We start from the raw sequence: 27,821 nt of genomic DNA, 5'->3' as shown, positions 1-27,821 counted from the left end.
AGACATACGGACAGTACAGTATTTATTACAATTAAGCACCATGTGTCTAATTTGTCATGGCAAATTTTGTATGGCAGTGATTAACCTTATTTATTCGCTCATTTATATTGTTTGAGGTACGTATTACCGAGGGCGGGCATTAATGCTCACATTAGACAATGTATTTAGAGACACGCATTCTTGAAAGTGGTGAGATTTATTTCTTCGCAGGAAATGAGTAAGGATAATTCAAAGAAAAAAGAAAGAAGCGGCAAACACTTTTTAAGCAAAGCAGTGCCAGAGTAAAATTCATGCACTACTCATGGTCCACATACTGTTTGGCTAACTGAACGACCACAGTGCCATGCAAATATGAGACTCAATGGTCTGGAAGCTGCTAATCTTAACGAGCTTGTACGGCCACTATCAGGTTACTACGATGTGTACCAATGTTATTCATGACATATTTGAAGCAAGATCGCAGCCCGCCTTATTTTTGTGTCTAATATAATTAACAGGAGTCACTAATTTTATTTAAACATTGCACTTTGATTCCGCATGGGGTCATGGTCTCTCCTGCTTTACTTTATGAACTTTTTTTAATAGACTAAGAAAAACATCATAAAGCGCGATATGTGAGTAAACTCGAGATAAAGCCAATTAACATTCACAACAATCAACAATTGATTGTTGGTGCGTAGCCCCTGGCACCAACAGCCATAACCGTTGGACAAATAAAGTTTATTCCTATCCTATCCATTCATCAGAATGTGTGTGTGTTGCAAAGAGATAATCTGACAATCACGCGATTTTCAATAATCAAGAAGTCAGGCATTTTACATGGAAAACGCACGGATCTGGTATTGTTCCAGAGTTGCGCAATCGCATGTCACATACTGAATTAGCCAAAAGGTATCCAAGTAGTCGGTGAGCCAAATTTGTTTAGCAGAAGTCCCAAGCAGCTGGTATTGTTGGAAACTAGTCAAACACTGCTGGCATGACCCTAGACATCCCTATCAGTGCGCGGTGACTGGCTGAGCTAGTGGAAGCGGACGTGACGAAGATATAGTGTGGGCGACCGCTGTTCCCGTTGGAATTATTTTCACGTCGCACTGACAGAGCGGGCGACAAAGCATAGCACCCGCTTCGTGTCGTCAAGGGATCATCTTGGTTACAGCGACAGTGAAGCGCCTATTACGAACGTAGCTGTTCTAAGCTGCCTAGTTACAGTTCCCGTCTGTTCTGCTGCCCTTTAAACTGCGACCTCTGCTCCAAAATAAACAATACGTACGCTGCCGTCTGGACCTCTTCCTGCGGCCTTTACGTCCGGTTGCCGGACACCGCCGATACGTCGTGTATATAAGCATGACTCAAAGCCATCGATCAAAAATACGTTCCTAGGTTGACCGAGAAACCGGTTTGTAAACACTCGTTCCTTATGCACGAAGACTGCACAATCGACCGTCCGTTTCGTGAAATCGACACATGTCAGCAGGTCCCTCGATTGGGTCGAGATTCCCAGGCCAACCCCCTTGTGCAGAAAACACCTCAACCAACAAATTAACCAAATCGATGGAGGTTCCAGAGGCTGCAGAGCGGGAAGTTTTGTTCAAACTAATGGTTTCAGGTTCAAATTGATAAGTGGTGCTATCTTACGTCCCAGAGCATGCACTTGTCCTTTGAGGAATAGGAGGGATCTGCATTATTATTGATCACCTGTGGTTTGACTATCTGTGGTACCTGAACAGCAATTTGTCCCATCGGAACGTGGCCGCCGAGGCCGCAACTTGAATCCCTGACATTGTGCTCATGAGAACACTATACACTGAGAGAACGCCACTGAGTAACCGCGGCATCTTCCAAAACGAAGTGCAGACTACCTTTGCTCAAGCTGAGAGCTGAGTAATGGGGTAAAGAAAACACCGTATCTCAGAGGCTATCGGTGACAAGCCGAATAAGCTTCTAATCTAACCTGCCTATTAATGTACTATAGGGCAGTTTAAGGCGAAGAGTGATGACTATAGAAAAGTATTCCGCGCTGAAAGTTTTACTGAGACAAATCTTGGCGCCAAGACAGGCATGCGGACCTGCAGCTTTTGGGTGCAGAAGCGAGTGCTCCCAAGTCTTTTGAATTATATAGAGCTGTCAGGATTATTAGGATTAAAAAGGAACAAAGAAGTGAAGCACTGTTGTGCATTTCGCTTCGTCATAGAATTTGGATTGACATGCTGTAGCTGCAGAAATGAGCTGGTCAGTACAGGAGACACGGTCCCGAAAAAACAAAAACAAACAAAAAAACATTCATTGAGTTCCCTATTGAGAATTTGGTGGCGTCAGAAGGATGCATAATTTCTGTTGAAAAACATATGCGTTTTCGCAGTGCGCACATAGAGACGACATGCTATACCCGCCGCGGTGGCCATGGCTGCTGAGAACACGAGGTCGAGGGTTCGACTCGGCGGCCGCGGCGACCGCATTTCGTTGGAGACTAAATGCAAAACAGCGCTCGTGTATACTTAGACTAATGTATCCATTAAATAATCCAGTTAGCGAAAATCAATCCGGAGCTTTCCACTACGCGTCGTCTATCATTACACCAGCGGTGCTTTGAGAGTTGAGATCCCATGAATCAACCAGAAAAGTAGAAAAGTTAAGATAAAGTGCGACGGCAGCCTTCAGAAAGCAGAACTGCGAACACCTTTTTTTTCTCTCTTTTCCTTTTGCGTGGCATCATAAATCGAGCTGCCTTAAGGTCTCGAATTGACAAGTTGCCAAAGGCATGCTACTGTAGAGGGAGGGACAAGTCAGAGCCTCATGCGCAGTGTTATTGTAAAGGAGATGCGTTGTTTGTTTGCGTATTTGGTGGAATCGCTCTCACTACGACCTCATCGAAGGTGGGCGTGTTCAACCTCCGCTTACATAATGATGCCGCTTTGTGGCGCTGGTATCGGCCCCGCCCAGCGTTGAGCTAGCACGGCGATATGCGATTTCGCGTCGGCTTCAGTCGTAAACGACGGTATGCCGTCGAGATTGTGCGTCTTCGGACGTCATGTTGTCGTCGGAGAAATGCGTTGACTTTACGGAGACGCTTCAAATTATGTCACGATATCGTGCCATTGCTACATACTTCTAAAGGATGATGAATATCGAAAGGCTTATGATGACATGCTGTATAATCCAGTTCCCTGGAGAAGGAGGTGCCCTATAGTCCTCTACTAACTCGCAGCGTGCCACAAACTTTCAAAAGCGTATCTGCTCTGGATAACCTTAGGTGCGATTGTTTTTCTATGCGCCACCGGTGAAGTTTATGGCGACACAGTCCACGATTCAAAAGTTCAGTTTCAGTATCGACAGGAATGGCGCCGCCCCACCCACGTCGCGCTGTCACCGTGGCCGTTTCAAGCCGCACTGTCAGCGCACGGCACGCCTCCTGCCGAACTGACGGTCGAAGGCGTCGCAACCTCGAACCCGGCCGCAGCTCAAATCCCAGTCGAAGCGCACTCAAAGGGGACGCGTGGAACCGTCCCGTCTCACCTGCTACGCACGACCGTCACCAAAGATCCTCCCTCCTCCGGGCTGTGTACTTCAATGCACACCACTCAACCGCGGCTGTCGAAGAGCGGCAACGATCCGGCAGCGCGCACAGATTGAACCAAGGTTTCCCGCACGGCGCGTACTACAGTAGTTACCGCTCGTGTACCGTGGCGTCGCGCCGGGTACGGCTTTTTCGCTCACAGTGCAGACCGCGCGGGGGGGAAGAAGGGGGGGTTCCAGGCGGCGCTGCACTGACGACAACGGCGCGCGGCGGTCTCTCTCCCGGGCGCGTGCTATGAATAGCAGCGGCGTCCGAGTCTCAACCGGCGGGCTCTTTTCCTCCCCCGCCGGTGAAGCCTAATTTGGCCCGGCCGAACTTGAGAACCAGACTTCGTCAGCGAGAGTCCAGGGGAAGACACCAACGGTCCCCCCGGAGGCGTATACAGCCGTCAACCCTGGCGCTATACGCCGCCCCGCTAACTCGAAATCCCTGCAGCGTGGCGCACAGCGAACGCTTACGCCACGCTAACTTCTGCTGTCGCGATGCAGTACTGTCGCTTAAAGTAAAATCTCGAAGTCGCGCGCTTTGACAGCGGAGGGTGGCGGAGTACGACGCACCGCGGTTCCCCCTTTCCCAGCGTCGCCGTGTGCCGATCTGTCCTGCAGTCCCTTTCTCTCGATGGTTCCGTCTCCGCTTGGTCTGAGAATAACGGGGATGGTGAGGGGGGTAACTCGGGAGAATTCGGCGGGACCACGCGTGAGCGGTGCGACGCCTGTCAACGTGAGGAGTTCACTGAGAGAACATCCTGCAAAGCAATCGCAGCAGTCGCAGGCGCAGAGGAGAAGGAGCAGTGCGACTGAGAAAGCTCACTGATGCTCAGAGAGGAAGTGTCAGCACCTCGTAGACGTTTTGTCGAGTATATGTGCCGTGTATGCTCCCGTAGCGTCACTCCGATAAGCGGGATCTTGTGGTAGATGGCGCCTCTAGCATAGCGGACTGGTGACGTAGATGGTGCAAAGAATAGTTATCGCGTACGCTCGTTGGCATACGTCGTTATCATCTGGGGCTTCCATGTACGTATTTACAACTAGATGATGCACTTTCTTTTATTGCGATAGCAATTATATGCACACTTCAACCAGATTTCTGGCGTCGCCGTCGCCGTGAGGTTCTGTATAAAGTCCAAGGGCGATAAAATCGTCGCCGCGCGCCGTATGCGCGAGTGAAAGCGCGCGGGGGATGCGCGCTATCACGGAGAGCGAACGCGCGGCGGAAAACAAACGCAACCGTCGCGCGAAAGGCCGTGGGGGTATGGGAGGGAAGGAGGCGAGGCGACGCTGTGCTGCGGCACCAAATGCTTATCTTGCAACAGGCCGCAAGGGCAACTGGCCACTCAATCTCCCACGCGAAAGCAAGAAAGCGGGAAGGCAGCGTGGGAGGGATGGGGAGGAGGCAGCTTCTACTCTGCCAACAACTGTGTTCGTACTTTGCCCGCGGCTGTGGCGGTCGCCCGCACCGTCTGTTATCTCCACACGGCTCTGACCTTTGTATGGGCTGTGCATTCGCCGCTCAGTTTTCGTTGAAGCGATAGACCGCACGAACCTTCGCCCGCTGCGGCGGCTGCGCTTGCTGCCAGCGTTTTGACAGTCGTTGTCTGTGGTCATTCAGTGTGATCGATTCAAGTTTGCTTGTGCGCGCCGACACCACGCGTGTTAATTCAATTAGTAAGCGAATCTGTCCAAGTTTCTGCAGCCGATAAAACTACTATCCCTACTGCCGAATAGCTCTCTACTAATTTGCTATCGCAATTGATGCTTCGCCTTTCGGGCGAAGCTGCGACATTTTTTTGTCTTAATTAAAAGGGCGCCGATATCCAAATGTACATCTAAAGCCATCTATGGAAGAACAGTGTTCTTTTCCACAATAAATCACAGTGGAGCAACGAAAGACTATGAAACAATGCATGCACAAAGGTTCAGTCAGCTGCACAGGGGGCAGCCTGTGATGTTCCCGAATAAACTCCGATGTGTATCTTGGGAGCATTTGAATGGAGGCAAGTTCATATCGGCTCCGACATTAACTTCTTTACACCTCTTCGCGTATATGGTCTCATTCAATATGGACAGTGGACGACCCCTGAATATTGTTGGGCCTGACGCCATAAAAAACTGACAGTTCTGGAAAGTTTCGTAGACCACTGACGAAAAAGCATAGTAGTTAAAGGAGTTTCTAGTTTATTTCAAACAGTGTAACAGGAGAAGCGATACGGTTACGTATGCTAAGGCAGTCGGCGACGAGACAATGTGGTACAGCATTGTAGCGACAAGGTGCTTCCCCCTCTGTCACCACTAGTAACATCTACGAACGAAAGTTAATGAGTACATGAAAACCAGAAAGCACGGACGTGTTATGTTTGCTATCATTCTCGTCGTGTATCATTTTATCTCTGCTTTCTTGCACCGTAGGTCTCCCTGAGAGCAAATGCCAAGAATAATCACCACCTTAACACTGTGCCTTAACGCTTAACATTGCCTTAACATTTCGCACTTTGTGACGTCTTTCACACCTTGCTGCCTCGCTCAAGAGAACAAGTGTTTGTAATCGAACACGACTTCAAAGGCGCCGATTAAAGCCTCGCTTTAGGGCCAGTTTCGCGTACGGTTATCTGTTCGTGCTTGGGTGCGTCATTTCGTATAGTGAGTCATTTCCAACCTGCGCAAGAACCGTGCGAGAAAGAACATCGGCCTTTGGTGTTTAGCCAGCAACCTATTCACCCCCCCCCCCCCCTTTTTTTTTTCTTTCACTCTTTTTTACTCGTGCTGCTCGAATCCCACCGTGCCAGTGTCAGATTTAGCGTGATCGCGGAGGCGCGTTCAATCTCTCCAGAGAAAACAGTGCGAGGTCCCACGCCAGACGCAGCTTGCCGCTCGGTAGATAGCGGCGACATGGCTTGCAGGAAGGACGGTGGCGAGAGTCGAGGTGGAGGAGGCGCGTTTATATTTTGACTCTGGCGTCCCCGCGCGTGTTCTTTATGGCTGGGAGCGCCCGTGTTATGTGTATACACCTCCCCCCCCCCCCCCCCCTCCTACCCCCCCTGCGGCAGAGACGTCCCTCTGCCCGCCGACTCCAGATTTATTCTTTCGTGTTTGCGAAATTCACAGCGTAAACTGCTGGGCATTCCTGTGCAGGTCTTATAGACATTCTCTGACCTTTTGTTAGTCGTCTGGGCTTGATTTGTTTATTTATTCTCAATTATTTATTTACGTTTATTTTTTATTCTGTCTCCTCGACCTCCTGTAATGTTTTCCTCTTCATTTCATCTCAAACACCTCATCTGAAGTAGCAAGCCCTGAATATATAGCAGGACTGACATCTTCGGTTTCCATTAAACTCTCTCTCTCTCTCTCTCTCTCTCTCTCTCTCTCGATTTCTCAACTGTATATCCAACTCTAAACAAGACTTTTCTAGACGCTTGACGTGTCACTTTTTTGTTTTTGTAGGGGGAGGGGGTTGTTCGCTTTAACGGCGGCGGTAACAGTCTGCTGGCGTGATTCGTGAGCGAGACACAAAATGCAGTGTACGCGTATATAGCGCGAACAGTATACGAACGAGTACACGAGAACAACACATGAACACAAACACGGCGTTGAGTCTGTGTGTATATGTTCTCTTCTTCGTGTCTTCGTGTCGTTTTCGTTACGCTCGCGTCGCAAGCGTTACCAAGATACAGGTACAGCAGCGCGCTATCTCCAGTTTCACCGCTCGAATGCCCGTCTCGTAACATGCATGCACGCCAGCTTCTGCAGGTGTAACTAGCGATAACGCTTTACACTGGTAAAACTGAGAATCACACTGATAGCAATAAACAGCCTTCCTACGTAACAGTTTTCCTATCCAACGTGTGTAGCTGGACTGTGATGACATCCCTACGACTGTTTCTAAAGCCCCAAGTACCGAAATCAGGCTTGCAAAAATTTTATTAAAAAGTTAAGCGCTGTTGACACTTTAGTGCATTAAGCAGTCAGTACAGAAATTTTATAAAGAAGTGCTGGAAATTCGCATAACTTAGTGACTTAGCTTTTGGCCTTAGCCTTGTTCCTATAGGTTCGTACTGCGTTGATATAGAAGATGGGGGGCGTCGGGCTATTTGTCCATGTCGCATGGAGTGCAACAAAGTGGGCGACGCGGAGAACTACATCTGGCCCTGCCAGATGCCGGAGTAAACAAAACAGAGGAATGGTGAGCGCAAGATCTTCTTGTAAAACTGCCAGAATAAAAACGCAGGCTACCGCATTTACGCCCATGATCTGTACCCTCCACCTCACTCCTCATAACCGTCTTTCTCCTCCCCCATTCGCTTCCTTTCCCTGTATCAATGTCTACAATTTCTTTAGGCCCTCCTTCTTTTGTCCTCAAGGCTTCCAATGCGTCAGGCGAGTTAAATCGAGTGGAAGGAATTCTTGTTGCGCGATACCTACCGCCGTGAGACGGGCAGGATGGTTGCGGCGGATGACATAACCGCCCCAGACAAACGGCTCCCCACTTACCCCCCCTCCTTACCTCGCCACCCGCCTTAAAGCACGACCGAAACCACCTCTGAGCTTTTGCACTGAAAGGAAAGAGAGAGAGAAACAGAGAAAGACGTGGCAAGATGGCAGTTCGCCAGTGGGTCCCGCGTAGCCTTGCTCCCTGAGAAGCTTGCCTCGCACTCATCGTCTGCGTCACTAAAACCACCGTTGTTCCCTCTTTGCGCCACTGCGAAATCAACGCTGTATCGGTGTGTCTTCGACGCAGTTAGACTGTCACGACGACAACTGGGCTCGGAAAGAAGGGCGCTCTTTCCTTCTCTCGAGAATCTCCGTCTTTCACTCCGAGAATAGAGCGACGAAGTTGGCGCGAGAGAGCTGCGGCTAGCGACCGACTCACGGCAGTCGTCAAAACACGACGGCAGCGGAAATCCCCAGGGACGCTGGCTTCTTGGCACAGCTCGGGGGCGTTGAAGAAAGCCGGCTTCTCAGGGTGGGTGCAGCCTCAACGAGGCCGTTAAATTTGACGCCGCTCGTCCGCTTACCGCGTGTTTGGCACGCGGCGCTGATTTATTGCCTACGTGCGAGCCGGTGAAAAAACAACGTCCGTTCTGTCTCTCGATGCATTTTTTGCATAACCAACGTCGTGGCCGAGAAAAAGAAAAAGAAAGGCAAAGCCGGAGAATGCGTGCAGCAAGCGAACAGAATCACAAAAAAGTGCAGTACTAATTAGAAAGCGATAGAATTAAAAATAAATACCAATTAATAATAGCGTCAAGCAACGAGACACAGCATCTCGAAAGCTGTTCGCTGCATGCTCAGAAGTATTGAAGCTGTTAGACTGAGAAGGATTAGTTATGAGGACCAACGAGAAACGTCTCGACGTTTTTTTTTTTTTTCAAACTTTGTTGTTTTGTTCACGAAAGCTGTATATGACTCCGAACAAATGATTGTACACTTAAACCGGCAAACTCCTATAATTAGGTTTGAGGATGACTAAGGTAAGCACATTACTAAGGTAATGCTCTGTAGCATGGCAAGAGAACACGATTTCGTGATTGGTAGTCAGGCTCTAGAACGTCTGTACCTCCGAGTCGGTTACCGACAAGGGACCCGGATCACAGTCAAAAGGAGAAAAAGCCAGCCCTATTGGTGCCAATTTTCTTGAAAGGCACAGTTAATATACATGCATGGGTTTCTAAAGTTACTTGGTAATAATTATTGTTCAAGCAGTGAACTCGGGGTAAAGATTCAGATGCGTTGGTACAACAGATAAAAAAGTTTATTGTGAATACAATCAATCAATCAATCAATCAATCAATCAACAATCAATCAATCAACAGCGATAAAGAGAGGGGCAAACGTATACTCGCTGTCCTTGTACTCAGTGCCCGATTGTTTGAAAACATGCAGCTTGCCTGCATGAAGACGTTATATACTAACGCCTGCTAAGTAGAGCCCGTAACAACCACGGCTGTAAAAAAAAAAGAGAAAAAAGAAGAAGAAAAAGCGAAGTAAGAGAAAAGTGAACTTAAACGGCTCCGTTCTGCGTGCTTCGGTAAGCGGGCAGGTGCGAGAAGATGCAAATTTCTACGTCACGTTTCTACGGTCACGCGACGACTTTTTGGCCGCTGCATGCAGACAGAGGGAGAGGGGGGTAGGGGGGGGGGGGGGCGCCGAGGAGGGCAGCTTTCGTTCGCCGCGGCCAAGGCCTGCACGCCGATTCGGCGAATCGCATCTCCATAACGACGCGGAGTCATGGCGGCCCGGGAATCGTAATTACGCGCCCGGCCGCGCGCTACGTATACACCACGGCGCGCTTGTCGTCTCTCGTCCCATTTGTATACGCAGCACGACGAGTCCGAGTGTAGTGAAACACCGCTTACATTGAACGAAACCGTTGGTACCCTGTTGAATTTTCGGCCTTTGTCAGGCCCTTAATTTTGTCCTCACGGTGGCGGCAGCGTGCGTCGACCCGAGAAAACGTCCGGTCGCATGTTTTTGTCAGCAGTATTTTTATTCAGAAAGAAAGGAAAAGCGAAAAGTGTCTCGCTCTGCACTCAGCGTTAGACTCCATTTAATCCTTCATTTTAACAATTTTTTTTTTCAATCTATTTCGTTTGATCCTAACCTACCTATTGTTAATTTTTTGTTTGAATTCTTTTACGCCTCTTCGGTCTTACTTTATTTCGAACCACCGGTTCCATGGCCCATCCCCCACCGTGGGTATGTGTGGCTAACTCCAAGGCTCTACATCTACAGCATAAACATGCTTCTTCGGTGACCGCTTTTCACTGGCTAACAATTGTTAACCGTTGTCGCTCGGCGCAGGACGCGCCTGCACGTGTCAGAAGATTCCCGATTCTTGTAGCCGATTCTATCGGTTGCGTTATGTTGTCGCCAGGCCTTGAGTAATCAGATTGAGTGCGCGACGAAAATAGTGGTGTACATTCTATAGAATTTTGGCGTGCGCCAGCGATTACGTTGAAAGGTTCGACGAATCGTGTATAAATTGCTGGCACTTCTGTTCATCAGATTCTCGACGATCGCCGACTGCGCTCGCCGCTTTCGTTGTGCTATAACTGTCTCTTGCTATTAGTGGCACAAGGTTGCCCAATAAAGAGTTAGTTTTGTGAAACAGTTTTAACTGCCGTGTTCTTCGCCATCACTACAACGTGACAATATATACACTCTTGATCAGTTTAAATGTACAGTTGAGTCTTCACAATGTATTCTGCGCCACCAATTTATGCCTGAACGTATAGCGGGATTATGCTAATTTAAGCCAGGGACATCAAAAATAGAAAATGTTCTCTCTCTCCCTTTGCGCTTTGGTGGTTTGGTACTGTGCACACGAATGTCCAGTACAGTGGGCGTCAGGGGCTAGATTCACAAAGCTTTTCTTTTCGTAAGTGATCTTTGTCATTGGCCGGCCGTCTTAGATAATAGTATGACTTGCACCCGGATTGGCTGAAATTCTTTCTTAAGAACAATTATAGCGTAAGAAGTTTTTGTGAATTCTGGCCCAGATGTTTATGTAGTTTTCTCGCTCCGTGGGACGGGCGCTCGTTACTCATCTATACGTTTTACGTTTATACTGTTATAAATTACATAAAATGCTTAAAAACGTTTTTAGGCTATTGAAAATACGTACGAAGATGTGTGTAAATTTATTCAGTTTTCTCACCGGCGCCTCAGAACGATTGTCGCTGCTTGTCTACGTAGGATGAAAAACGAGCCTCCAGACACTATACGCCACTAATGACTTCATTTGAGGTGCCGGCTGGCACGTATCTCCGCTTTTTCAACGGCTGTCTTGCCGTGTGTATATATAGCAGCTAAGCATAGTTCACCCAGCTATACAGCTGTCGTCGGTCGCTGATATTCATCATCATGTTGGCTTGGAAGAAGAAGGCCTGTTTTAAAGAGAGGTTTTTAATGCGATTAGACTTCTTAGGATGATTCACACACTTTCTGGCGTCTATCTGTGTCGGTGACGGTGACAAGAACCTTAATTGGTCCTGAGAAACTGTGGCCAGGGGGATGGGCACAGCTGTCCACGATGACATCGGGAGGCGAAATCCCGTTGCAATGTCGTGGGCCCTCTGGACTACCTGGAGTTGGATGTGGTGGTTGTCGCTTCTGGGGAATTCCTCCCACTGTTACTTTGTGGCAAGTATAGAGTTTTCTATGGCTGGGCACAGCCAGAGCATGTGATCAAAAGAGCATGAATCGGCTCTGCATTTGGGGCACGACTGCGGGAAGTCTGGGTCTATCCTGCTAAGGGACCGCGGAGTGGGGTACGTGCGAATTCCTCCCACTGTTCCTTTGTGGCAAGTATAGAGTTTTCTATGGCTGGGCACAGCCAGAGCATGTGATCAAAAGAGCATGAATCGGCTCTGCATTTGGGGCACGACTGCGGGAAGTCTGGGTCTATCCTGCTAAGGGACCGCGGAGTGGGGTACGTGCGAATTCCTCCCACTGTTCCTTTGTGGCAAGTATAGAGTTTTCTATGGCTGGGCACAGCCAGAGCATGTGATCAAAACAGCATGAATCGGCTCTGCATTTGAGGCACGACTGCGGGAAGTCTGGGTCTATCCTGCTAAGGGACCGCGGAGTGGGGTATACGTGCGGGTTTGTAGCATTCTGAGCGTGCTAGCTTGTGGTTTGTTTAGTTTTGGGTGAGGAGGAGAGAAGCACCTCCTTTCCAAGCGGTAGTGTGAGACGATTTCGTGAAAGGGGCACAATGGGTATTTCTGGATGCAAACCTCGTTACGAGGAGGGCATTGACGACTGCGCGGGTCGTGAAATCGCGCGCCAGCCGGTGAGCCTATTCGTTGTGGTTGCAGTCGTGTGGTTGGACCGAGTCCCCCAGGTGGGCCGGGAACCTTGAAATGTGAAAATATGCTTCCGTGCCGATTTGACCGAAATTAGTGAGCGTGTTGATCGCAATCATATTCGCCCGTTTCGATACGGGCGCCGCCGAAAAGGACCTAACGGCTGTGCGCGAGTCCGAGAAGACGAAGCGGGGAGAATGTGCGCTGTGTACGGCCAGGGCGATAGCCGCCTCCACCGCCTCGTTAGTAGAATTGGGGCGCACAGAGGCCGCATTAACCAGATTGCCTTTCGTGTCCACTACTGACCAAGTTTATTCTAGTAACGTTGACTACTGACCGGGCGAACGCGTCTCCGCTTTCGTATCTAGCGGCGTCTACGAATAGAGCGTGTAGTCCCTGTCGAGGGATCTGTTTGAGGATTGCCTGAGCTCTCGTGCGTCTCCTGCCCTCGTTGTGTACTGGGTGAATGTTGCGCAGAATCGACTCTACCTTGATTAGGGAACTAACGTTTTTTGGTAGACAGACTTTATCCTCCGGGCCGTGCCTGGGCCGAATGCCCGCCTCGTCTAGTATTCGGACTCCTGACCTGCTGGACGATAGTCTATAAACCTGCGCCGCCGAGTGGGCTTCGATAATTTCATATATCGTGTTATGGAGCCCTAGCTTCAGTAGTCGTTCCGTGCTCGTGGACTGGGGAAGTCCCAGCATACGTTTGAGGCCCGTTCTTATAAGCGCGTCTAATTTGGCCTTCTCCGCCCTTCTCCAATTAAGGTAGGGGGTTACATAGGTGATGTGGCTTAGGAAAAAGGCCTGGAAAGCTTTGAGAACATTGTCCTCCTCTAGCCCGCTTCTTCAGTTGGAGATGATCATTCTGATGACGTTTCCAGCCTGACCAGAGAGCTTATTGAGAGCCGTCGCGCTGCAACCCTTGGCGTCGATGTCGGTGTCTGTACAGAGTCGGTGACTGTGTCTGTGTCGGTGTCTGACCGTTTTCTTTTTCTCTCCAATTTTGGTCACTCACTGGTCTCTGGTCTAATGGGTAGAGTACTGGACTGGTGTGCTGAGGCTCGAAACCGACCGTTGGACCAATTTGGTTCACTCGATGTCACTTGCAGTGGGCGTTTATTGGCTGTTTGAGCAAAACCGTGTGAGCTGATTGGCTGGCTGAGCACTACGTCACGCGAACGCGATAGTATCGCTGAAAGGGATCGTCCGAGAATACGTCCACTGGATATTTGCAACTCGATATGGATATTCTAGTTGACATTAAGCGGGGGGCGGGGGGGGGGGGGGGGGAATTGAGCTGGGCAGGCCATGTAATGTGTAGGATGGATAACCGGTGGACCATTAGTTACAGAATGGATACCAAGAGAACGGAAGCGCAGTCGAGGACGGCAGAAAACTAGGTGGGGTGATGAAGTCAGGAAATTTTCAGGCGCAAGACAGGGGTAATTGGAGATCACAGGGAGAGGCCTTCGTCCTGCAGTGGACATAGATATAGGCTGATGATGATGACGATGATGATGTGCCGCTCTTCATAATAATCACAACAGCTTATAAAACTTATCATCACCAATTACACACCCGTCATACGATAGATTGCTAATCACATTAACGTCGCCAATCATTTCCAAAGAATGAATGCGCCGCCAATGCTAGTTTTACCATTTTTACCTCGGATTCGTTTCTTTGTCCACGATGTTGTTGCTCAAGTTGCAACAAATGACTCAGCTTACGTCATTGCGTGACAAGTCAAATTATCTTTATTCTACTCCTTGCGACACTCTTTCCCTTCCCCTAACAGCCTCGCATCTCACCAATCAAAATTTTTAATGGAGTCGTTGGATTTTGCAACCCTAGCTGTTGCCTCGCTAATGTTATCATGTCGCTGTTTCAGCATTGACAATTTTCAGCACAACGATTTCAATACCGTGCCAAAGGCAACGCGGCGTCCTGTACCACGATGTTATTTTTTCTCTAAATTGTGATCGCTAATTTCTAAAGCAACAACAAGAAAAGAAGAAAAAAAGCATCCGCTGTGTTCGCTTGCCAGGATCGTGCGACCTTCGCTTGTTTTTGTGGAATCGCTCGCTGGAGCATTTAACGAAGGCATCACGATCTGCATGGGCTGCTCTGTCGTGATACCGAACCACTTCGCTTACGCTCATCAAAAGCTCTGCGCGTGTGCGCGTCAATTATGCGCGAATAATTTTCCAGCACGCTTTGCGAGATCTTCTGTGACGCACCCACATTCGGTTATGGAGATGCAAAGCTTACGTTTTGATCGTCAAGGCTGACAAAGATGACATTAGATCGTCGTTCACTCGCAATGACGCCCATTTAACATTGAAGCCCACCTTCTAACAAAGGTGTAGCACTAATTTGTCTGGCATAGACACACCTTCTGCGCACAGACATAATACAACAGGCAGTTCTGATTGATGGGTTTTAAGAGGGATAGAGAGCAAGGAACCTTAATGGCAGAAATTTGGAGAGGTCGGCCTTTAGCCTGTTACTCCACTCTGGGGAAAGGGTCTGGGGGAACAACACGGTGTGAGGAGGAAGGAAAGTGGTATGGTGAAGTCGATCATAAGAGCCGTGCAGTATAAACTGCTTCCGTGCAACGTGCACCCTTCACAGTATATGATTATCGCGGCTGTATACAACTGCGTGGCCAGGAGGCTGTATATAGCGTGCATAGTTTTCGTAGCTGTTCGTACTTAAACTAGAGAGTATCAGCTGCAGGGCGTCGATTATTTGCCGCAGCATGGCTTTGATGAGAGAACCCGATGAGGATGCCTCGGCGCGCTGTTGTCGCTCATGCGAACATTACAACGTCCATGTCTGCGGCGGAAAGCGTGGCCATACATTCGAGTTTGGGCTTGCGTTGCTCGCTTGACTCGATGACTCGAGACTATCAACCGACGCCGATTCAGCCACCTCCTGCTGGGCAAGTGCAGCTGAAGTCGGGATGCTCTCGTTTGGACCTATAGCTTGTCCACGTCGACGACGCGACTGCCTCCTTCGATGGTTCACTGACGCTACCGCCTTTTTATGCGACATACTGGTCTTGCCCATTCGGTTCGATATTTTCCCTTCTATGATCTGTTTGGGACAATCCTTGGAATTTGCCTCGTGTGGTCCAAAGCGATTCGAATCATGACGTAGATTTATACACCGTGAAAGAAATTGGGTTTAATGTCCTTAATTAGCAAGGGGCTTTGAGTGACGCCGTAGTTTGGGGCCCTGGATTGATTTGGACCGCTCAGGTCCTTTAAAGCCTAAGGACGCGAGTCTTTTTGCACACTGCCCCCATCGTAATGCAACCACCGCGGCCGGGAATCGAAACCACGACTTCGAGCTGAGCAACCGAAAGCCATAGTCACATGGCCACCGCAGCGGGTGAGCGAGGACTGCAACGCTTGCATGACTCTCCAGTGTCATTCATTCACTCATTCGTTGTAATTCACATCCTGGATGTTCAATCACAAATCCAAGCAATATCAAGCTGGCTGCTAATGACCATACGCTGCGTGTTGTGTCTTTCTTTTCTCATGCATACATATGACGGAAGCTGTATATTATGCACGAGATTAAACATACCATTACGTGTAAGCAGGACTTCTACACAACACACGAAACATAGTACGTATTTCTTTGGGGCTATAGATGGTTGGCTATTACTGGCACAGAAAAATGTAGAGGATTGTTTCCTTCTTGAACTTCTCTCTCACACCGCAGTGCCGTGTGGGGTATATGCCACGTCATAAATTTCAGATTTCAATGTACTGTACCATTTTGAACCATTTTCTTTTTTTTTTTTTAGGGGGGGGGGGGGGGAGGACAGAAAAATTTTAAAAAGTTGCCAGCTTGAGCGTTTTGCGCACGTTCAGATGCAATGTGAACTTTCTTTGTCAAAAATACTATTAACCATAACCCAGAGAAGACACCGGTCAACATTTATGACAACAAAAGTCAACATTTATAACAACACAGGTCAACATCTTCTTGCTTACCAAGGCTCCGTTTACGGTTAAGCTTGGCCTGTTCGGCGTTCTATACATGTAGTCTATCAATCTAGCTAATTTGACATTTGTTTTTCTTGTCTCTCTGAAGTATTTCTGGGTATTTAGTGAGATACTAAATACCCAGGTGGATAGATTGACGGATGTTATAAGCATCCCCTTTGAAACGGGGCGGTGGCTCATGCTACCAAGGCCGTTAGGTTTACCTTTCTGGGTTCATTATCGGCCCTTATCACCAGTGGGTTTATGTTTGCAAACCATCCAACCTGGAAAAAAGTTATTGCGCTAAAAAGCAATGTATTTTCATTCCGCATGTTCCCTGACCTTACGCCAACAATACGTCAGCCACCTTTTACCATTTTCCACCGCCAGATTCGTTAACATTTCCTATATTGTCTTGGAGCCCGAAGCCTCGGGCAGTGGTTAGGGCCTCCGCAGTGACCGACATACTGACTACAGCAATCTGAGTCTAGACGGCTATAAAAACATAGCCTTACTGGATTTCCTGCACAATGCGAAGTTACACTCATTTTCAGATTATTTTTTTTATTGCTATGCCCTCCTCGAAAAAAAAAAGAAAAAAGAAAAGTAACTACTGCCTCGTTTATCTCTGGATGAATGCTGTAACAGGCCATCAAAATGCGCTCTACTGTGTCTGCACCATTTTCACACACTACGTTTTTCGTGACTCTACTGTACCTTCCAGATTTCTCCAGAACTGATTTGTAGTATTGCTATTCAGTGTCCCTTAAAACGCGTTTTCTGAAACGACACCGCGAACCACCGTGGTTGCTTATGGGGCTATGGCGTTGGGCTGCTAAGCACGAGGTCGCGGGTTCAAACCCCGGCCACGGCAGCCGCATTTCGATGGGGGCGAATTGCGAAAACACCCGCGTACTTAGAATTAGGTGCAAGTTAAAGAACCCTAGGTGGTCGAAATTAATCCAGCGTTCGCCCACTACGGCGTGCCTCATAACCAGATCGTGGTTTCGGCACGTAAAGCCGCAAAATATAATTTAATTAAACGGCACTGGGAAAGGACAGGCGACTCGAACGGAGCAGAATAGAAGCGGGAAAATCAAGTGCTCTCGGGATATGCGGCAGCCGAAGACAAAGAAACGTGTTTGCGACGACGGACAAAAAAGCGCACGTGTGTGAGTGTGTTGCGTATGCGAATGCGCGTTTGCGCATGCGCAAGCCGCGTGCGCCGAGAAACAAGGAAGCGGAAGCGTGTGGGACGGGAACAAGGCGCCTTATCCTCCGCGTAGCGCTTCCTGAGAGACGTGCGCAATCAGCCGGCCTTGGCGAGGTTCGCCTCGTCTCTTTCAGCTTGCTTTGTGTGGTTTCCGTGGTCTCAAGCTCTGCTTTACTTACCCTTTTTCTTCTTTTAAATACTCTGCGAACAAAGCAGATATTTTCTTATTTAATAATTCATCCACTGGGTGTTCGTGAATGGTGTCCGTGAAAATGTCAGGCCTCCGAATAAAGTAGAGGCATCGCACTGGGAAAGGGAAAGGTTAAGGTGATACCGGGCTAAAAAAGAAAATCAGAAAGAAAGAGAAGAGATTGGTGAGATACGAAATGCAAGGGAACTTCCCAGACTGCTTAGATGGGGTATAATTACGAAATCGTTTAATGGGTATACATACCGTTATACTAGAAGGCGCAAATGATTTGCGTCTCGCTGGCACGCGTGTGCGTGCAAGTTTCCTTGGTTCCCAGAAAGCGAAGTGCAAAGTACACCTTCGCAAAGTGTTCGGGTTCTTGCGTAGACAAGCCGTTTGCGTCTCCTAATCTATAAAGCTCTTTACCGAGTGATCGTACATGTGGCGGAGAGTTAGAAATATCGTTCAGTGATTGAGGCTTCCCTGTCGTAGCTGCTTTAACTATAACCATAATAGGACGTCAGTTGTAGCACCTCGTTTTGGGCATCATGGCAAGGACAGCACACTTGTAAACATTTTGCGCAGCGTAACAAGTAAATTCCGGCTGTTAATTAGCAAGTGTGAACAGGTGCATTGATATTCCTAGCAATGCACCTATCTGTAGTCTGTCTCTCTCTCTCTCTCTCTCTCTCTCTCTCAAACAAACCAACAAACAAGTTCGTGCACCATAAGCAATAATGTAGGGAAAAATTATTGGGGCAGTCTGTAACGGTATTGTTAAATGTAGTAACTTTTAAAGCCAAATAGTATAGATTTTTCCTGCGATTGTGTCTGATAATCTGTGGGAATGCTGCTCCTGCTCAATTTCTTCCCGTTCAAGTTGTCGATTTACTGCTGCGCAAGTATGCGTTAACTTTAGAGTTATATATAAGTAATCTAAAGCAGTTTCGCGCTGCCTTTGAGCCGTCAGACAGGCTTGGAAACTTTAATAACCCCAGTTTTGCCTCGGGCCATGAAATTATAGAAATAAATCAATAGGCGTTGAGGAAACAAGGAAGTAAAATGCCGTTTTTTTTTTTTTTTTTTTTTTTGTCAAGAAGACAAAAGCAGAAGAATCAATCTGTTGTGCAAGTGCGTGTCTGCTGTCATCGAACTTCATCGGGCCTTGCCACAGGTAAAATATATCCCGTGGTTTTCTCTTACTGCCTCTTTTCTCATTACTTGTGGGTCCTTTTCCCTCCCGCCGCCATCTCGAAAGCGAGGCAAAGCTGTCGCGATAGAAAACCACATTCTGAACACCTGCCTCAATAGGGCACCGCAGTTGCTTGAAAGAGGCAGTTCCTCTGCCCGCACAGAGGTAGATATATACTGTCTCATCCTGTCATCATTTAGTACTTGCCAAAGATGCGGGACCCCTACCGTCTGCACTTACATCTTCATCGCATACGCCCTAGCTGCAAGCCACACGGCCTATATAAAATAGCGAAGCGAGCTCGATGCCACAGCCAGGCAAGACTTGCGGAAGCTACGTTCAACAATGACTAGATTCGCAGTCGCCGTCGGTGTGGTCGCTGTCCTCTTGTGTTCATCAGTCGGTAAGGTCTCTCGATTGGGGGACACTCAGACTCTTGCTACCTGTACTGCTGCGGCGAAGGATCGTCGACGCATGTTGTCATGTTTTGCGCGAAATATGCCACCTGTTTTTTTTTTTCTTTTTTCTTTTTTTTAGTTTGAGAAGATTAAAAAAAAAACGATAGCGTTGTTTTTCTACCTTACCAGGCACGCTTATGGAAGAGGCGTAAGAATACCCGCGTCAGAAATCGAAATGTCTAGTCAACTAATTAATATACTCACTAATTAGCTTCGTAATTATATTACATTTAGGTACATGCGTTGCAGATGCGAAACTGAAGCGTGACCGTAGCGAAGTCACGTTTGCTTAGCAGGAGTCGTACGAATAGCTCCACTTTCGAGATATTCGGATAGGAAATATAAATATTGGGGTAGGATATACAGTGGAATCCCAGCTCATAGTCTTCCAAAAGCGTTAGTATGATCAGTTAGTTAGTAGATCAGTTAGTTAGTATGAAAGCACTTAGTATGATCTTAACTGTAACGCCAATGCATTTTTTTCTGCAGATTTTGTGCATGGATATCGCGAAATAAGTGGCGCTATTTGCTAAGCGGACATAACTTCAGTAATATTTGGCTTCAATTTCGTACGAAGTGCGAATGTGTGCTAAGTGAATAAGTAAAGCGTTATTAGCTCCTCTGTAGATATCGCCTTCTCCACGGTGTGGCTGGACTGACAGTGCAACCGTCTAACGTTAAACAATATTTTTTTTCTTTCTTCCCTTTTACTTATTTTATTATGTTTGTGGGATTACTCGGCCTCGTAGTGGGGCCGACGTGAGTCAAAAAAATCAATACGTGAAAGCGAAAAAGAAGAAAAGATGAAAAAAAAAAAGGCCTTCCTACTGCCTTCTGAAATGGTTCAGTACATGTTTGCAGAAAGGGTCCGCGAAGAATGATATATCTCGTTGAATAAGAGCACAGTATAGTCAGACGTTTCTACAATATAATAAACACAGTCGTACTAGCCTTGTGACGTCGCTCAGTGTTTACTTATTTGAATCTGGCTAATACGTACATAATTCAATAAAAGGACGTGAGAACAAAACCGAACGAGCGGTTAAATTTATCCCAATTTACGTTCATATTTCCAACATTTGTCAGACGTTTGCGCATTGTCCATTGTCACACCCTAATATTGTTTTCTTTTTTACTTTTGTCAAGGCGCTGCTCCAAGCCCGATGAAGGTACGTTACCCAGACTACGCTCTAAAAACTCCTAGAAGTCCCAATAAGTTACAGCGTAAACGCAAGCTTTCGTATACAGCTCCAGATACAATGTTATGTTTCACGAACTTGGATTGTTGTGGTCGATTTTTGCTGCTGTCTAAACCCGGCTGTGGCGACGTAGGTAAAAACAGCAATAAAGTAAAAGAAACCGTTACGGGGCATGATACAACTGAGAGTAATACTTCCTGCAATAATTTTTAGTGTCTCTGCAGCAAAAGCTAGCGTAATAGCACGTTTTCAGGTGTCCTATTTTTACTGCGATTAATTTATCGAAAAAGAAACGATTGCAACTTCTGCCTCGCCCTCCGCAGGTGAATTTGCGACCGTTGCGATGCTGTGTACACAAGTATATATGAACGTTTGTAAAACGTGAAGAAAGATACTCCGCTTAGGGTGTTGTGATTTTCATGTTTCAGCTTAAATCCTCGTGCGACCCCCTGTAAAGTATAATGCACCTTGCCTTCGATCCTTTGTTCAAAAATTAACTCGGAAGCGATTACGTAAAATATTCATCCCGGGTGTAAAACCGGATGCATGCCCAATTGTATCGAAGTGGTTTAAGCATATTCTTTGCCGCCAGCTTTGGCGAAAATTGACACCAATTTGATCAGTTCCGTTATGTCATCACAAATGACGAAGAGCAACCGTGATGTGCCTTTCGGATACAGCGATATCGCATGAAAATCTGGGATGCAGCATCAACTTGTTAGCCTATATTGCGCGATATTACAACTTTATCTATGTGCCTAGGCCAATAAAAGCCGTTTTTACGACAAAGAACATGAGTAGACTGTTACTTTCCCTACGCAAATGGACATACATCCTTCAGTATCTAACTAGAATATATATTTTTTTAAAAGCACGCTCATAACATAGAACGTAAGAGGTAGTTTTAGGTTTTTGCACACCTGAAGTTAGCAGACGCAAACCACCGGGCGTGCAAGAGAACGTAAAAAGGAGTACAAAAGAACACAAGCATCGCGTGGGGCTCAGGGAACGCAAGTACACGCTCGGGTGCGCTATTTCTAAAGCTCGCTAATAAAATCTGACTTGAGAGGCGATTATGTCTATCAGCTGTATTCGTCGAAGCTGAGGAAGATATCAAGACTATAATTGTACAGTTTGACTGAATTGCTAAGGCTCTGTCACGTGGGCTCAGAACTCGCGGCCCGGACGGGACGAAGAAACTCCCGCGCCTGGACCAGTGATCCCGGGCTTGGACCAGTGGACCAACCTCCTTCCGGGAGGCACCCTACCTGCGGGCGTGACAGTGCCGGACTTTGGAGCGGCCGCTTCGGCAGTCGCCGGCATCGTGACGATGCCGCCCAACTTGCCCACAGCGTTCCCTACCGGAATGCCCACCGCCCTCCCCCCTGGATTTCCGACCGGAGTACCGAACATCAACGACATTGTCAACTCGCTCCCTGGCATGAACCCGTGACAGGACCGTAGTTGGAAGCTCCGGGAAATGGGATTTACGCGTGGTTCGATTTGAATAAAAAACAAAGACAAAAGTTTGTTTCTTCAGCCATTGTTGGGCGCCACGAACTGTTAGTTCCAGACGACTGTGTACTGACCGCTCAAATGATACGAATAGTACGATCATACAAGTTATAGTGGGGCGGGAAAGATGACGCTGGTGGGATATCAGCTGGCATTTGCTGAAGGAAACTTGCACGGCTGTACAGCCGTGCATGTTTCGTGGATGACAACCAGCTGAAAAGAGGACGTCCTCTTTTCAGCTGGTTGTCACCCACGAAACATGCGTATAATGTTGTATATTGTCCATGGAACTGCCTCGCCAGACCCAGGCCGGTATATAGTAACGATTGTATTCCAATCATTTTCGTGCGTCGTTAGATGTCAGGGCAGCGTTCCGCCCATGTGATCACCGGAATCGGCAGGATGTGAACGGTGGATGGTAAGATAAGCATGGAATGGAGGAAAAGGAATCCTCACATTATACCGTCCTCAATTTTCATTCCCAGCGCTATCACGTCGTTCATTTTTTTTACGCCGACAGCCCAACGTGGGCGCCATTGTTGTTATGCTTGCAATCGCTTAGAACCTGGCCGTAAAACACCGTTTTTGATTCAAAGGAAAACGGACAGAGACACGATGGTGCACGTTTGTTCTTGATTTAAAAGTAATGTAATATCACCAAGGAATAAACATCGCATGTCAAAAGAAATTTCACCGGCAGAAGAGCTAATTAAATAGGGGCGTCAGGTAAAAATTTGATATATATATGAACGAGAAGAAAGGAAATCGATGGGCCCTACATTGACTATAATATATATAGTGTGACTGATGGTGGTTTGCTGCGGACCACTCTCAGTTGCACTTCGTTCCTCGAAGCAGAAAGTGGTGAACGAAGTGGTGAACTTTGCAATGTGGTGCACGTGGTTTAAATCGTGGATCCGGGACCTGAAAGATGTGCGATGTAATATTAACGCATTGCTCTCACGTTTAATGCAAAATTCCCACTGATTTCATCAATTTAGAGAATGCTGCAGGACTTGTAGGGCCCCTTGCAGGAGGGGCATTGGTACACAATGAAGGGTCAACTAAGATGCGCTGAAATGTACAAAATGAACAATGGCATAGGTACATAGCAACGAAGAAACAATAGCTATACAGTAAATGCAACTCGCGAATACAACAGAAACCGTAAAAAAAAAAAAAAAAAAAGAGAGAGAGAGAGAGAGAGAGACTGAGAGAAAACTAACGGCTAAGCCACAGCGCCGAGGAAAAAAATTAAAAGTTAAAAATCGGAAGAAATAGAATTGCGAAATACAGCATGCTCAGGATTCAATACATTCGCTGCATGCTCCACTTGCTGCAGTCGACCCCCCCCCCCCCCTCCCATTTTTGAAAGCGGGCACTTCCGGCTGCACGCTGGAGTCCAACAAAACTACAGCTGAAGCTAAATTTTCTTTCCGAATAGAGTGGCCACGTAAGTAATGCTTTTGCAACTACGTCACACCGCGGAACTCTGGGATACGATCTCGCAAGGCGCCGCCATTACCGAGCACATTGCGGCAGACGACACAGCGCCAAGCTATGCGGATTTCTCATTTCCCGTCGACGCCGTACGTCGCAATGGCGATTTGTGCAATATTTGGCTGCAGTACGAGAAGTAAGTGCAAATCGCATGAAAAGGGACCAGACTCGGGGATGTACTGTTTGCCTGAGGTAATAAAAAATCAGTGCGACCGCACAAAGGCGCTGTCCGAGAAGCGGAGAGGTACTTGGCTTGCGCGCATCAACAGGAAGGACCTCAATAATGGTTTACCTGCAGAGAAACAGTCAAAACAAAATTTCGGTCACAGCCTCCTTCATTTTCTCTCAGCAATCACACGAAATCGTTTTTGTTTTTTCTATTCCTCACAACAGTTGTTCATTCTCGTGTTCGGCTGCAAAGCAAAGAAAAAAAAATGTGGTGACTGAGCACCACAATTGCTGTTTGCAGTGTTGTTGGCTGACACAAAGCTGGTAATTATCATGCACAAGTTTTGAAAGCAGCTGTCGTGCTCCCGTTGCAGGTAATCCCAAGTAATTTAAGGAAAAGAACAGGGACTCAGGGGCAGTAAAAAATACAGTTTGGCAGTAGACACACTAAAGCTGCTTTCCTTTAACGGAAAGCAGGAAAACAGGAGTGTGTGTGTGTCTTTTTTTTTTTTTTTTTTTTTTGCTTTCACTCTGCGTTGGCTCATTTCTGATCCAGATTGTGAAATTCGGTGTACGTTATCCCCGCTCGGCGACATAGCTGCGTGGCCGACGCGAGTTGAAGCTTCAATTTCACTTAGGCTGATGTATGTCGATCCTTTATGTGGTTATTGCTGTTTTTTTTTTATCACAGCTATGAAATGAGTGCATTCAACTCACCTGGCTAAGCAAGACAACTCGCTTAGACGGCAACTTCTTGGCAATTAGGTTCCGGACCCATCCGCTCGTAAAGTAGTTGTGCGAGTCGAGCGACTTGTAAGCCTTCATCTGATCTAATGAAACATAACACGAGATAATTTATAATGTATTTTGTTGATAACACGAGATAATTTATAATGTCAACATGGGTAACCGGTGGTAGCAGGCTTGCATTAACAGCGGCTTGCGCACCAACTGGTAGCCGATATGGATCCACGCCGTCACATAGGGCGATTTTTTCTTTGTACCTGGCCCGCGTTGGTCCCACAAGTTCATCAAAGTATGCAGGACAAAGTCCTGCACAATGCTCCTTCGCCATGCGCGCAAGGCAATTGATTAAAGCGTACGCACAAAGCAAAATGATCCGCCGCACGGACGTAAACACAGCTCCGCTGCTCCGGCACCACGACGTATGTGCTCGGTAATGGCGGACGCAAAACCGGAAGGCAGGAACTGACGTCACGTGCAACTTCCCTGCTTGGGCAGCGAGGATTGTCTTTTGTGCCTCCTCGACCCGCACTGTAGCGGACGACGCGCGGTATTCGCCATACACGCTCGCGTTGCGGAGAGGGCCTAGCGCTGGGCAGTTCCCGCCCTAACTAATGTCAGCTTGCGCTACTTGCACCATGCCCAGTTTTTTGGGACCGCTGTACTCGTATTTGAAAACTCAATCAGCTTGATATATTTAACTTTTGGGTGACTTGGAGGTCCGGATAAAGTATTATAATCGGCCGCGCCCAACGACTGGTGCGCCTAATGACTTAAGATCGTTGGATTATCAAATGCTGGAACTATTTAATCTCTGTCCAGAGATATAGCCTACATAGCCGTTGCAGTCTTTCAACATGAAAAATCTAATCAAACTTGTTACAGGTGTAACTGCCGAATTTCATTGAGTAATAACGACTTATCGTAGGAATGTTCGTGAAAGTGACCTTGGTCGAATGTGCAGGCATTTCAATACCAGTAGAACACTGGCTTGTTTTCTTGTTTTTTTTTTTTTTTTTTTTTTCCCAAAGGTATCTCACTTTCATTTTCAGTCTGTTCCTAAGTAAGGGCTACACTATATTACTTGTTTCCCAGCAGCAGCAATAACAGCCGATATTTCATATTTCGAAGAGTCGAGGGCCTCTTTTGGTGTCGTGTACCGAAAATTTTACTGTGTAATGTTACTCATTGAAGCGTTGAAGTGTGTCATACTGCCGCTAATCGAAATGTTTCCCAGGCTCCTAAATCAACAGCATGAGAGACGGTTGCAATTCCGTAAAATAGACAGAATTTAAGCGCGATTCTTTGCGAAACTTGCCCTTTTCTGCTTTAAATGCAAGTGTTGCAGATAATTATTAAACCCTCGTTTCTCCATGTGTTTTCGGGCTTCATACCAGATTCGTAGTTTGTTTCTCCGGTGTCCTCGGTGGGATAATTATGGCATCTTGTTTATACCTTGGCTAAATTAGGGGCAGATGATATGGGTAGTGTGTTAGGGAATGTTTCAAATGGGTGGGCTAAATGCGCATTTTCCAGTATAGAATACGCATGCAAATGATCCATATCGTTATTAGTCTGTTTTACGAGCGGTGTAAAACTTGGCTGCACTGGCCTAATTGCATTTACAACAGGTCGAACTTTGTGAACAATGGGGGAATAATACGCCAAATTTATGTGGGGTGGTAAATGTGTGTTGATCAAATACTGATTAAAAATTTTAAAGAAAGTATTTGAAATTATCACGCTGCAGTTATTAGCTAGGTTTACCAATGTCCAAAGAGAACTCTGCGTCTTCGATATTTTATACTTCGAAGGAATAGGCAGCACTTTAAGTGTAATGTGTAGCGTAGTTTTAACGTTTCTGGCTTATTTAGAAACGTTAAGAATAATTACTGAACCCTCGTCTTTTTTTTTTTCGTTTTACTTTTTCATGTGTGTTATAGGTTCGCGAGGTGTCCTCATTGAACAAAAGAAGGCAGCTTCGTTATGTTTGGTGACTGTAAGGACAAGTTAGTAGGTGACGTGCAGGTGAAGTTCAAGGTAGATGGGTAATTATGACTTTCGCAATAAATTACGTATGCAAGCACTCTAGCGTGTTATGAGTGTGTCTAACGAGCGGGAAACAATTGAGCCCGCTGCCTTGGCAGAACTATAAATGCCACCAAGACCAAATTTAGCGAAAGTTGGTGATACGCTATCGAATCTCTCTGTGCGACGTTAAATGCGGTTAAATCAAACAAAGACAGCTTTTGTAGAAAAAAAAATACAATTTGCGACAGAATTGTTACGCTCGTGGTACTGTTAGAACCGTTGCAAATAATTTCCGACCCTTCGTTTTTCCTTCCCTATTTTCAGGCGTATAACACGTTCCGATTTGGTTTCAGCGATGTCCTCGGTGAACTAAAAACGACACTTTTTTTTTATATTTGGCAAAAGTAAAGGGCGCGTCATGGGCAATATGTAGGCAAACTTCAAAGATAGGGGACTAATTATGACATCTGCAGTAAATTACGCAAGAAGCGATGCAGAGCTTTATGAATGAGTTTTACGAACAAAGCAGAGTTTATGCCGCTGCCCTGGAAGAACTGTGAGCTCAACTGATATCAAATCTAGCGAAAGTTGATTGAAGTGTGTGTGTGTGTGTGTGTGTGTGTGTGTGTGTGTGTGTGTGTGTGTGTGTGTGTGTGTGTGTGTGTGTGTGTGTGTGTGTGTGTGTGTGTGTGTGTGTGTGTGTGTGTGGAGAGAGGACCCCATGGTAAATGTTATGGTGAAGTAACATGTGTGTCGATGAATTGCTGCCCTTTTAAAAATTCCCAACAAGAAGTGGTCCAAAGGATTACACGCGGGCGATGTTTCAAACGGAACAGTCACATACGGATAACTTTTAATGTATGCGATATAATTGCAAAAATCTGAAAGTTCTCTTACAGCTGCTCGAAAGAAACAGCTTCGCTGGAAATCGGGTTGTAATTCGCCAAGGTCGCACACATCCGCTGTCTTTCTTTTCTTGTGAATATTGCAAGTAAGTTATGTTGATTGTACTTCATTGCGTATAACCTCGGTAATATTATTACCTAAGCTAGCGATACGTTTATGCTGCAGACTTAAACACCACATATAATTCTTTGTTTAATTATTAAAATTGTTTCTAGCAAATGTGTATTATTTATGTGCCCTGTACTGCTGCTACTGGGCGGCATCCGGGAGCTCCGTGAGGCACTCATTGCCTTTTCTTCCTTCATCATCTTGAGATCTTAT

General features: G+C 46.9%; 2 protein-coding genes across 4 annotated transcripts in view; one reads left to right on the top strand and one right to left on the bottom strand.

Annotated features, from left to right (window-relative positions):
• The window catches only part of LOC119460830 (filamin-A-like), a 115,532-nt gene extending 111,826 nt beyond the window's left edge, over positions 1-3,706 (bottom strand). The window contains 1 exon segment of the mRNA XM_037721927.2: positions 3,514-3,706. The gene's annotated coding sequence lies outside the window, so the exon portion shown is untranslated.
• LOC125947593 (uncharacterized) overlaps positions 1-22,172 on the top strand; it is a 127,748-nt gene extending 105,576 nt beyond the window's left edge. For 2 of the 3 annotated variants that reach the window (XR_007468417.1, XM_049672691.1), the window contains exons 2-3: positions 20,584-20,606; positions 21,808-22,172. Coding sequence is in view for 2 of the 3 variants with exons in the window: in XM_049672691.1 (XP_049528648.1) it covers positions 20,584-20,606; positions 21,808-22,089 (305 nt within the window). In the remaining variant the exon portion in view is untranslated. Of the gene's footprint in view, positions 1-18,968; positions 19,383-20,583; positions 20,607-21,807 lie in introns of those variants that run through there. The other variant, XM_049672690.1, reaches the window with a different exon arrangement.
• The last annotated feature ends 5,649 nt before the right edge of the window (positions 22,173-27,821 follow it).

Source organism: Dermacentor silvarum, chromosome 8 (genome assembly GCF_013339745.2).
Source record: "Dermacentor silvarum isolate Dsil-2018 chromosome 8, BIME_Dsil_1.4, whole genome shotgun sequence".
In the NCBI taxonomy this organism is placed as follows: domain Eukaryota; kingdom Metazoa; phylum Arthropoda; class Arachnida; order Ixodida; family Ixodidae; genus Dermacentor; species Dermacentor silvarum.
Note: the sequence above shows the minus strand (reverse complement) of the source record. Positions and strands in the feature narration are given on the sequence as shown.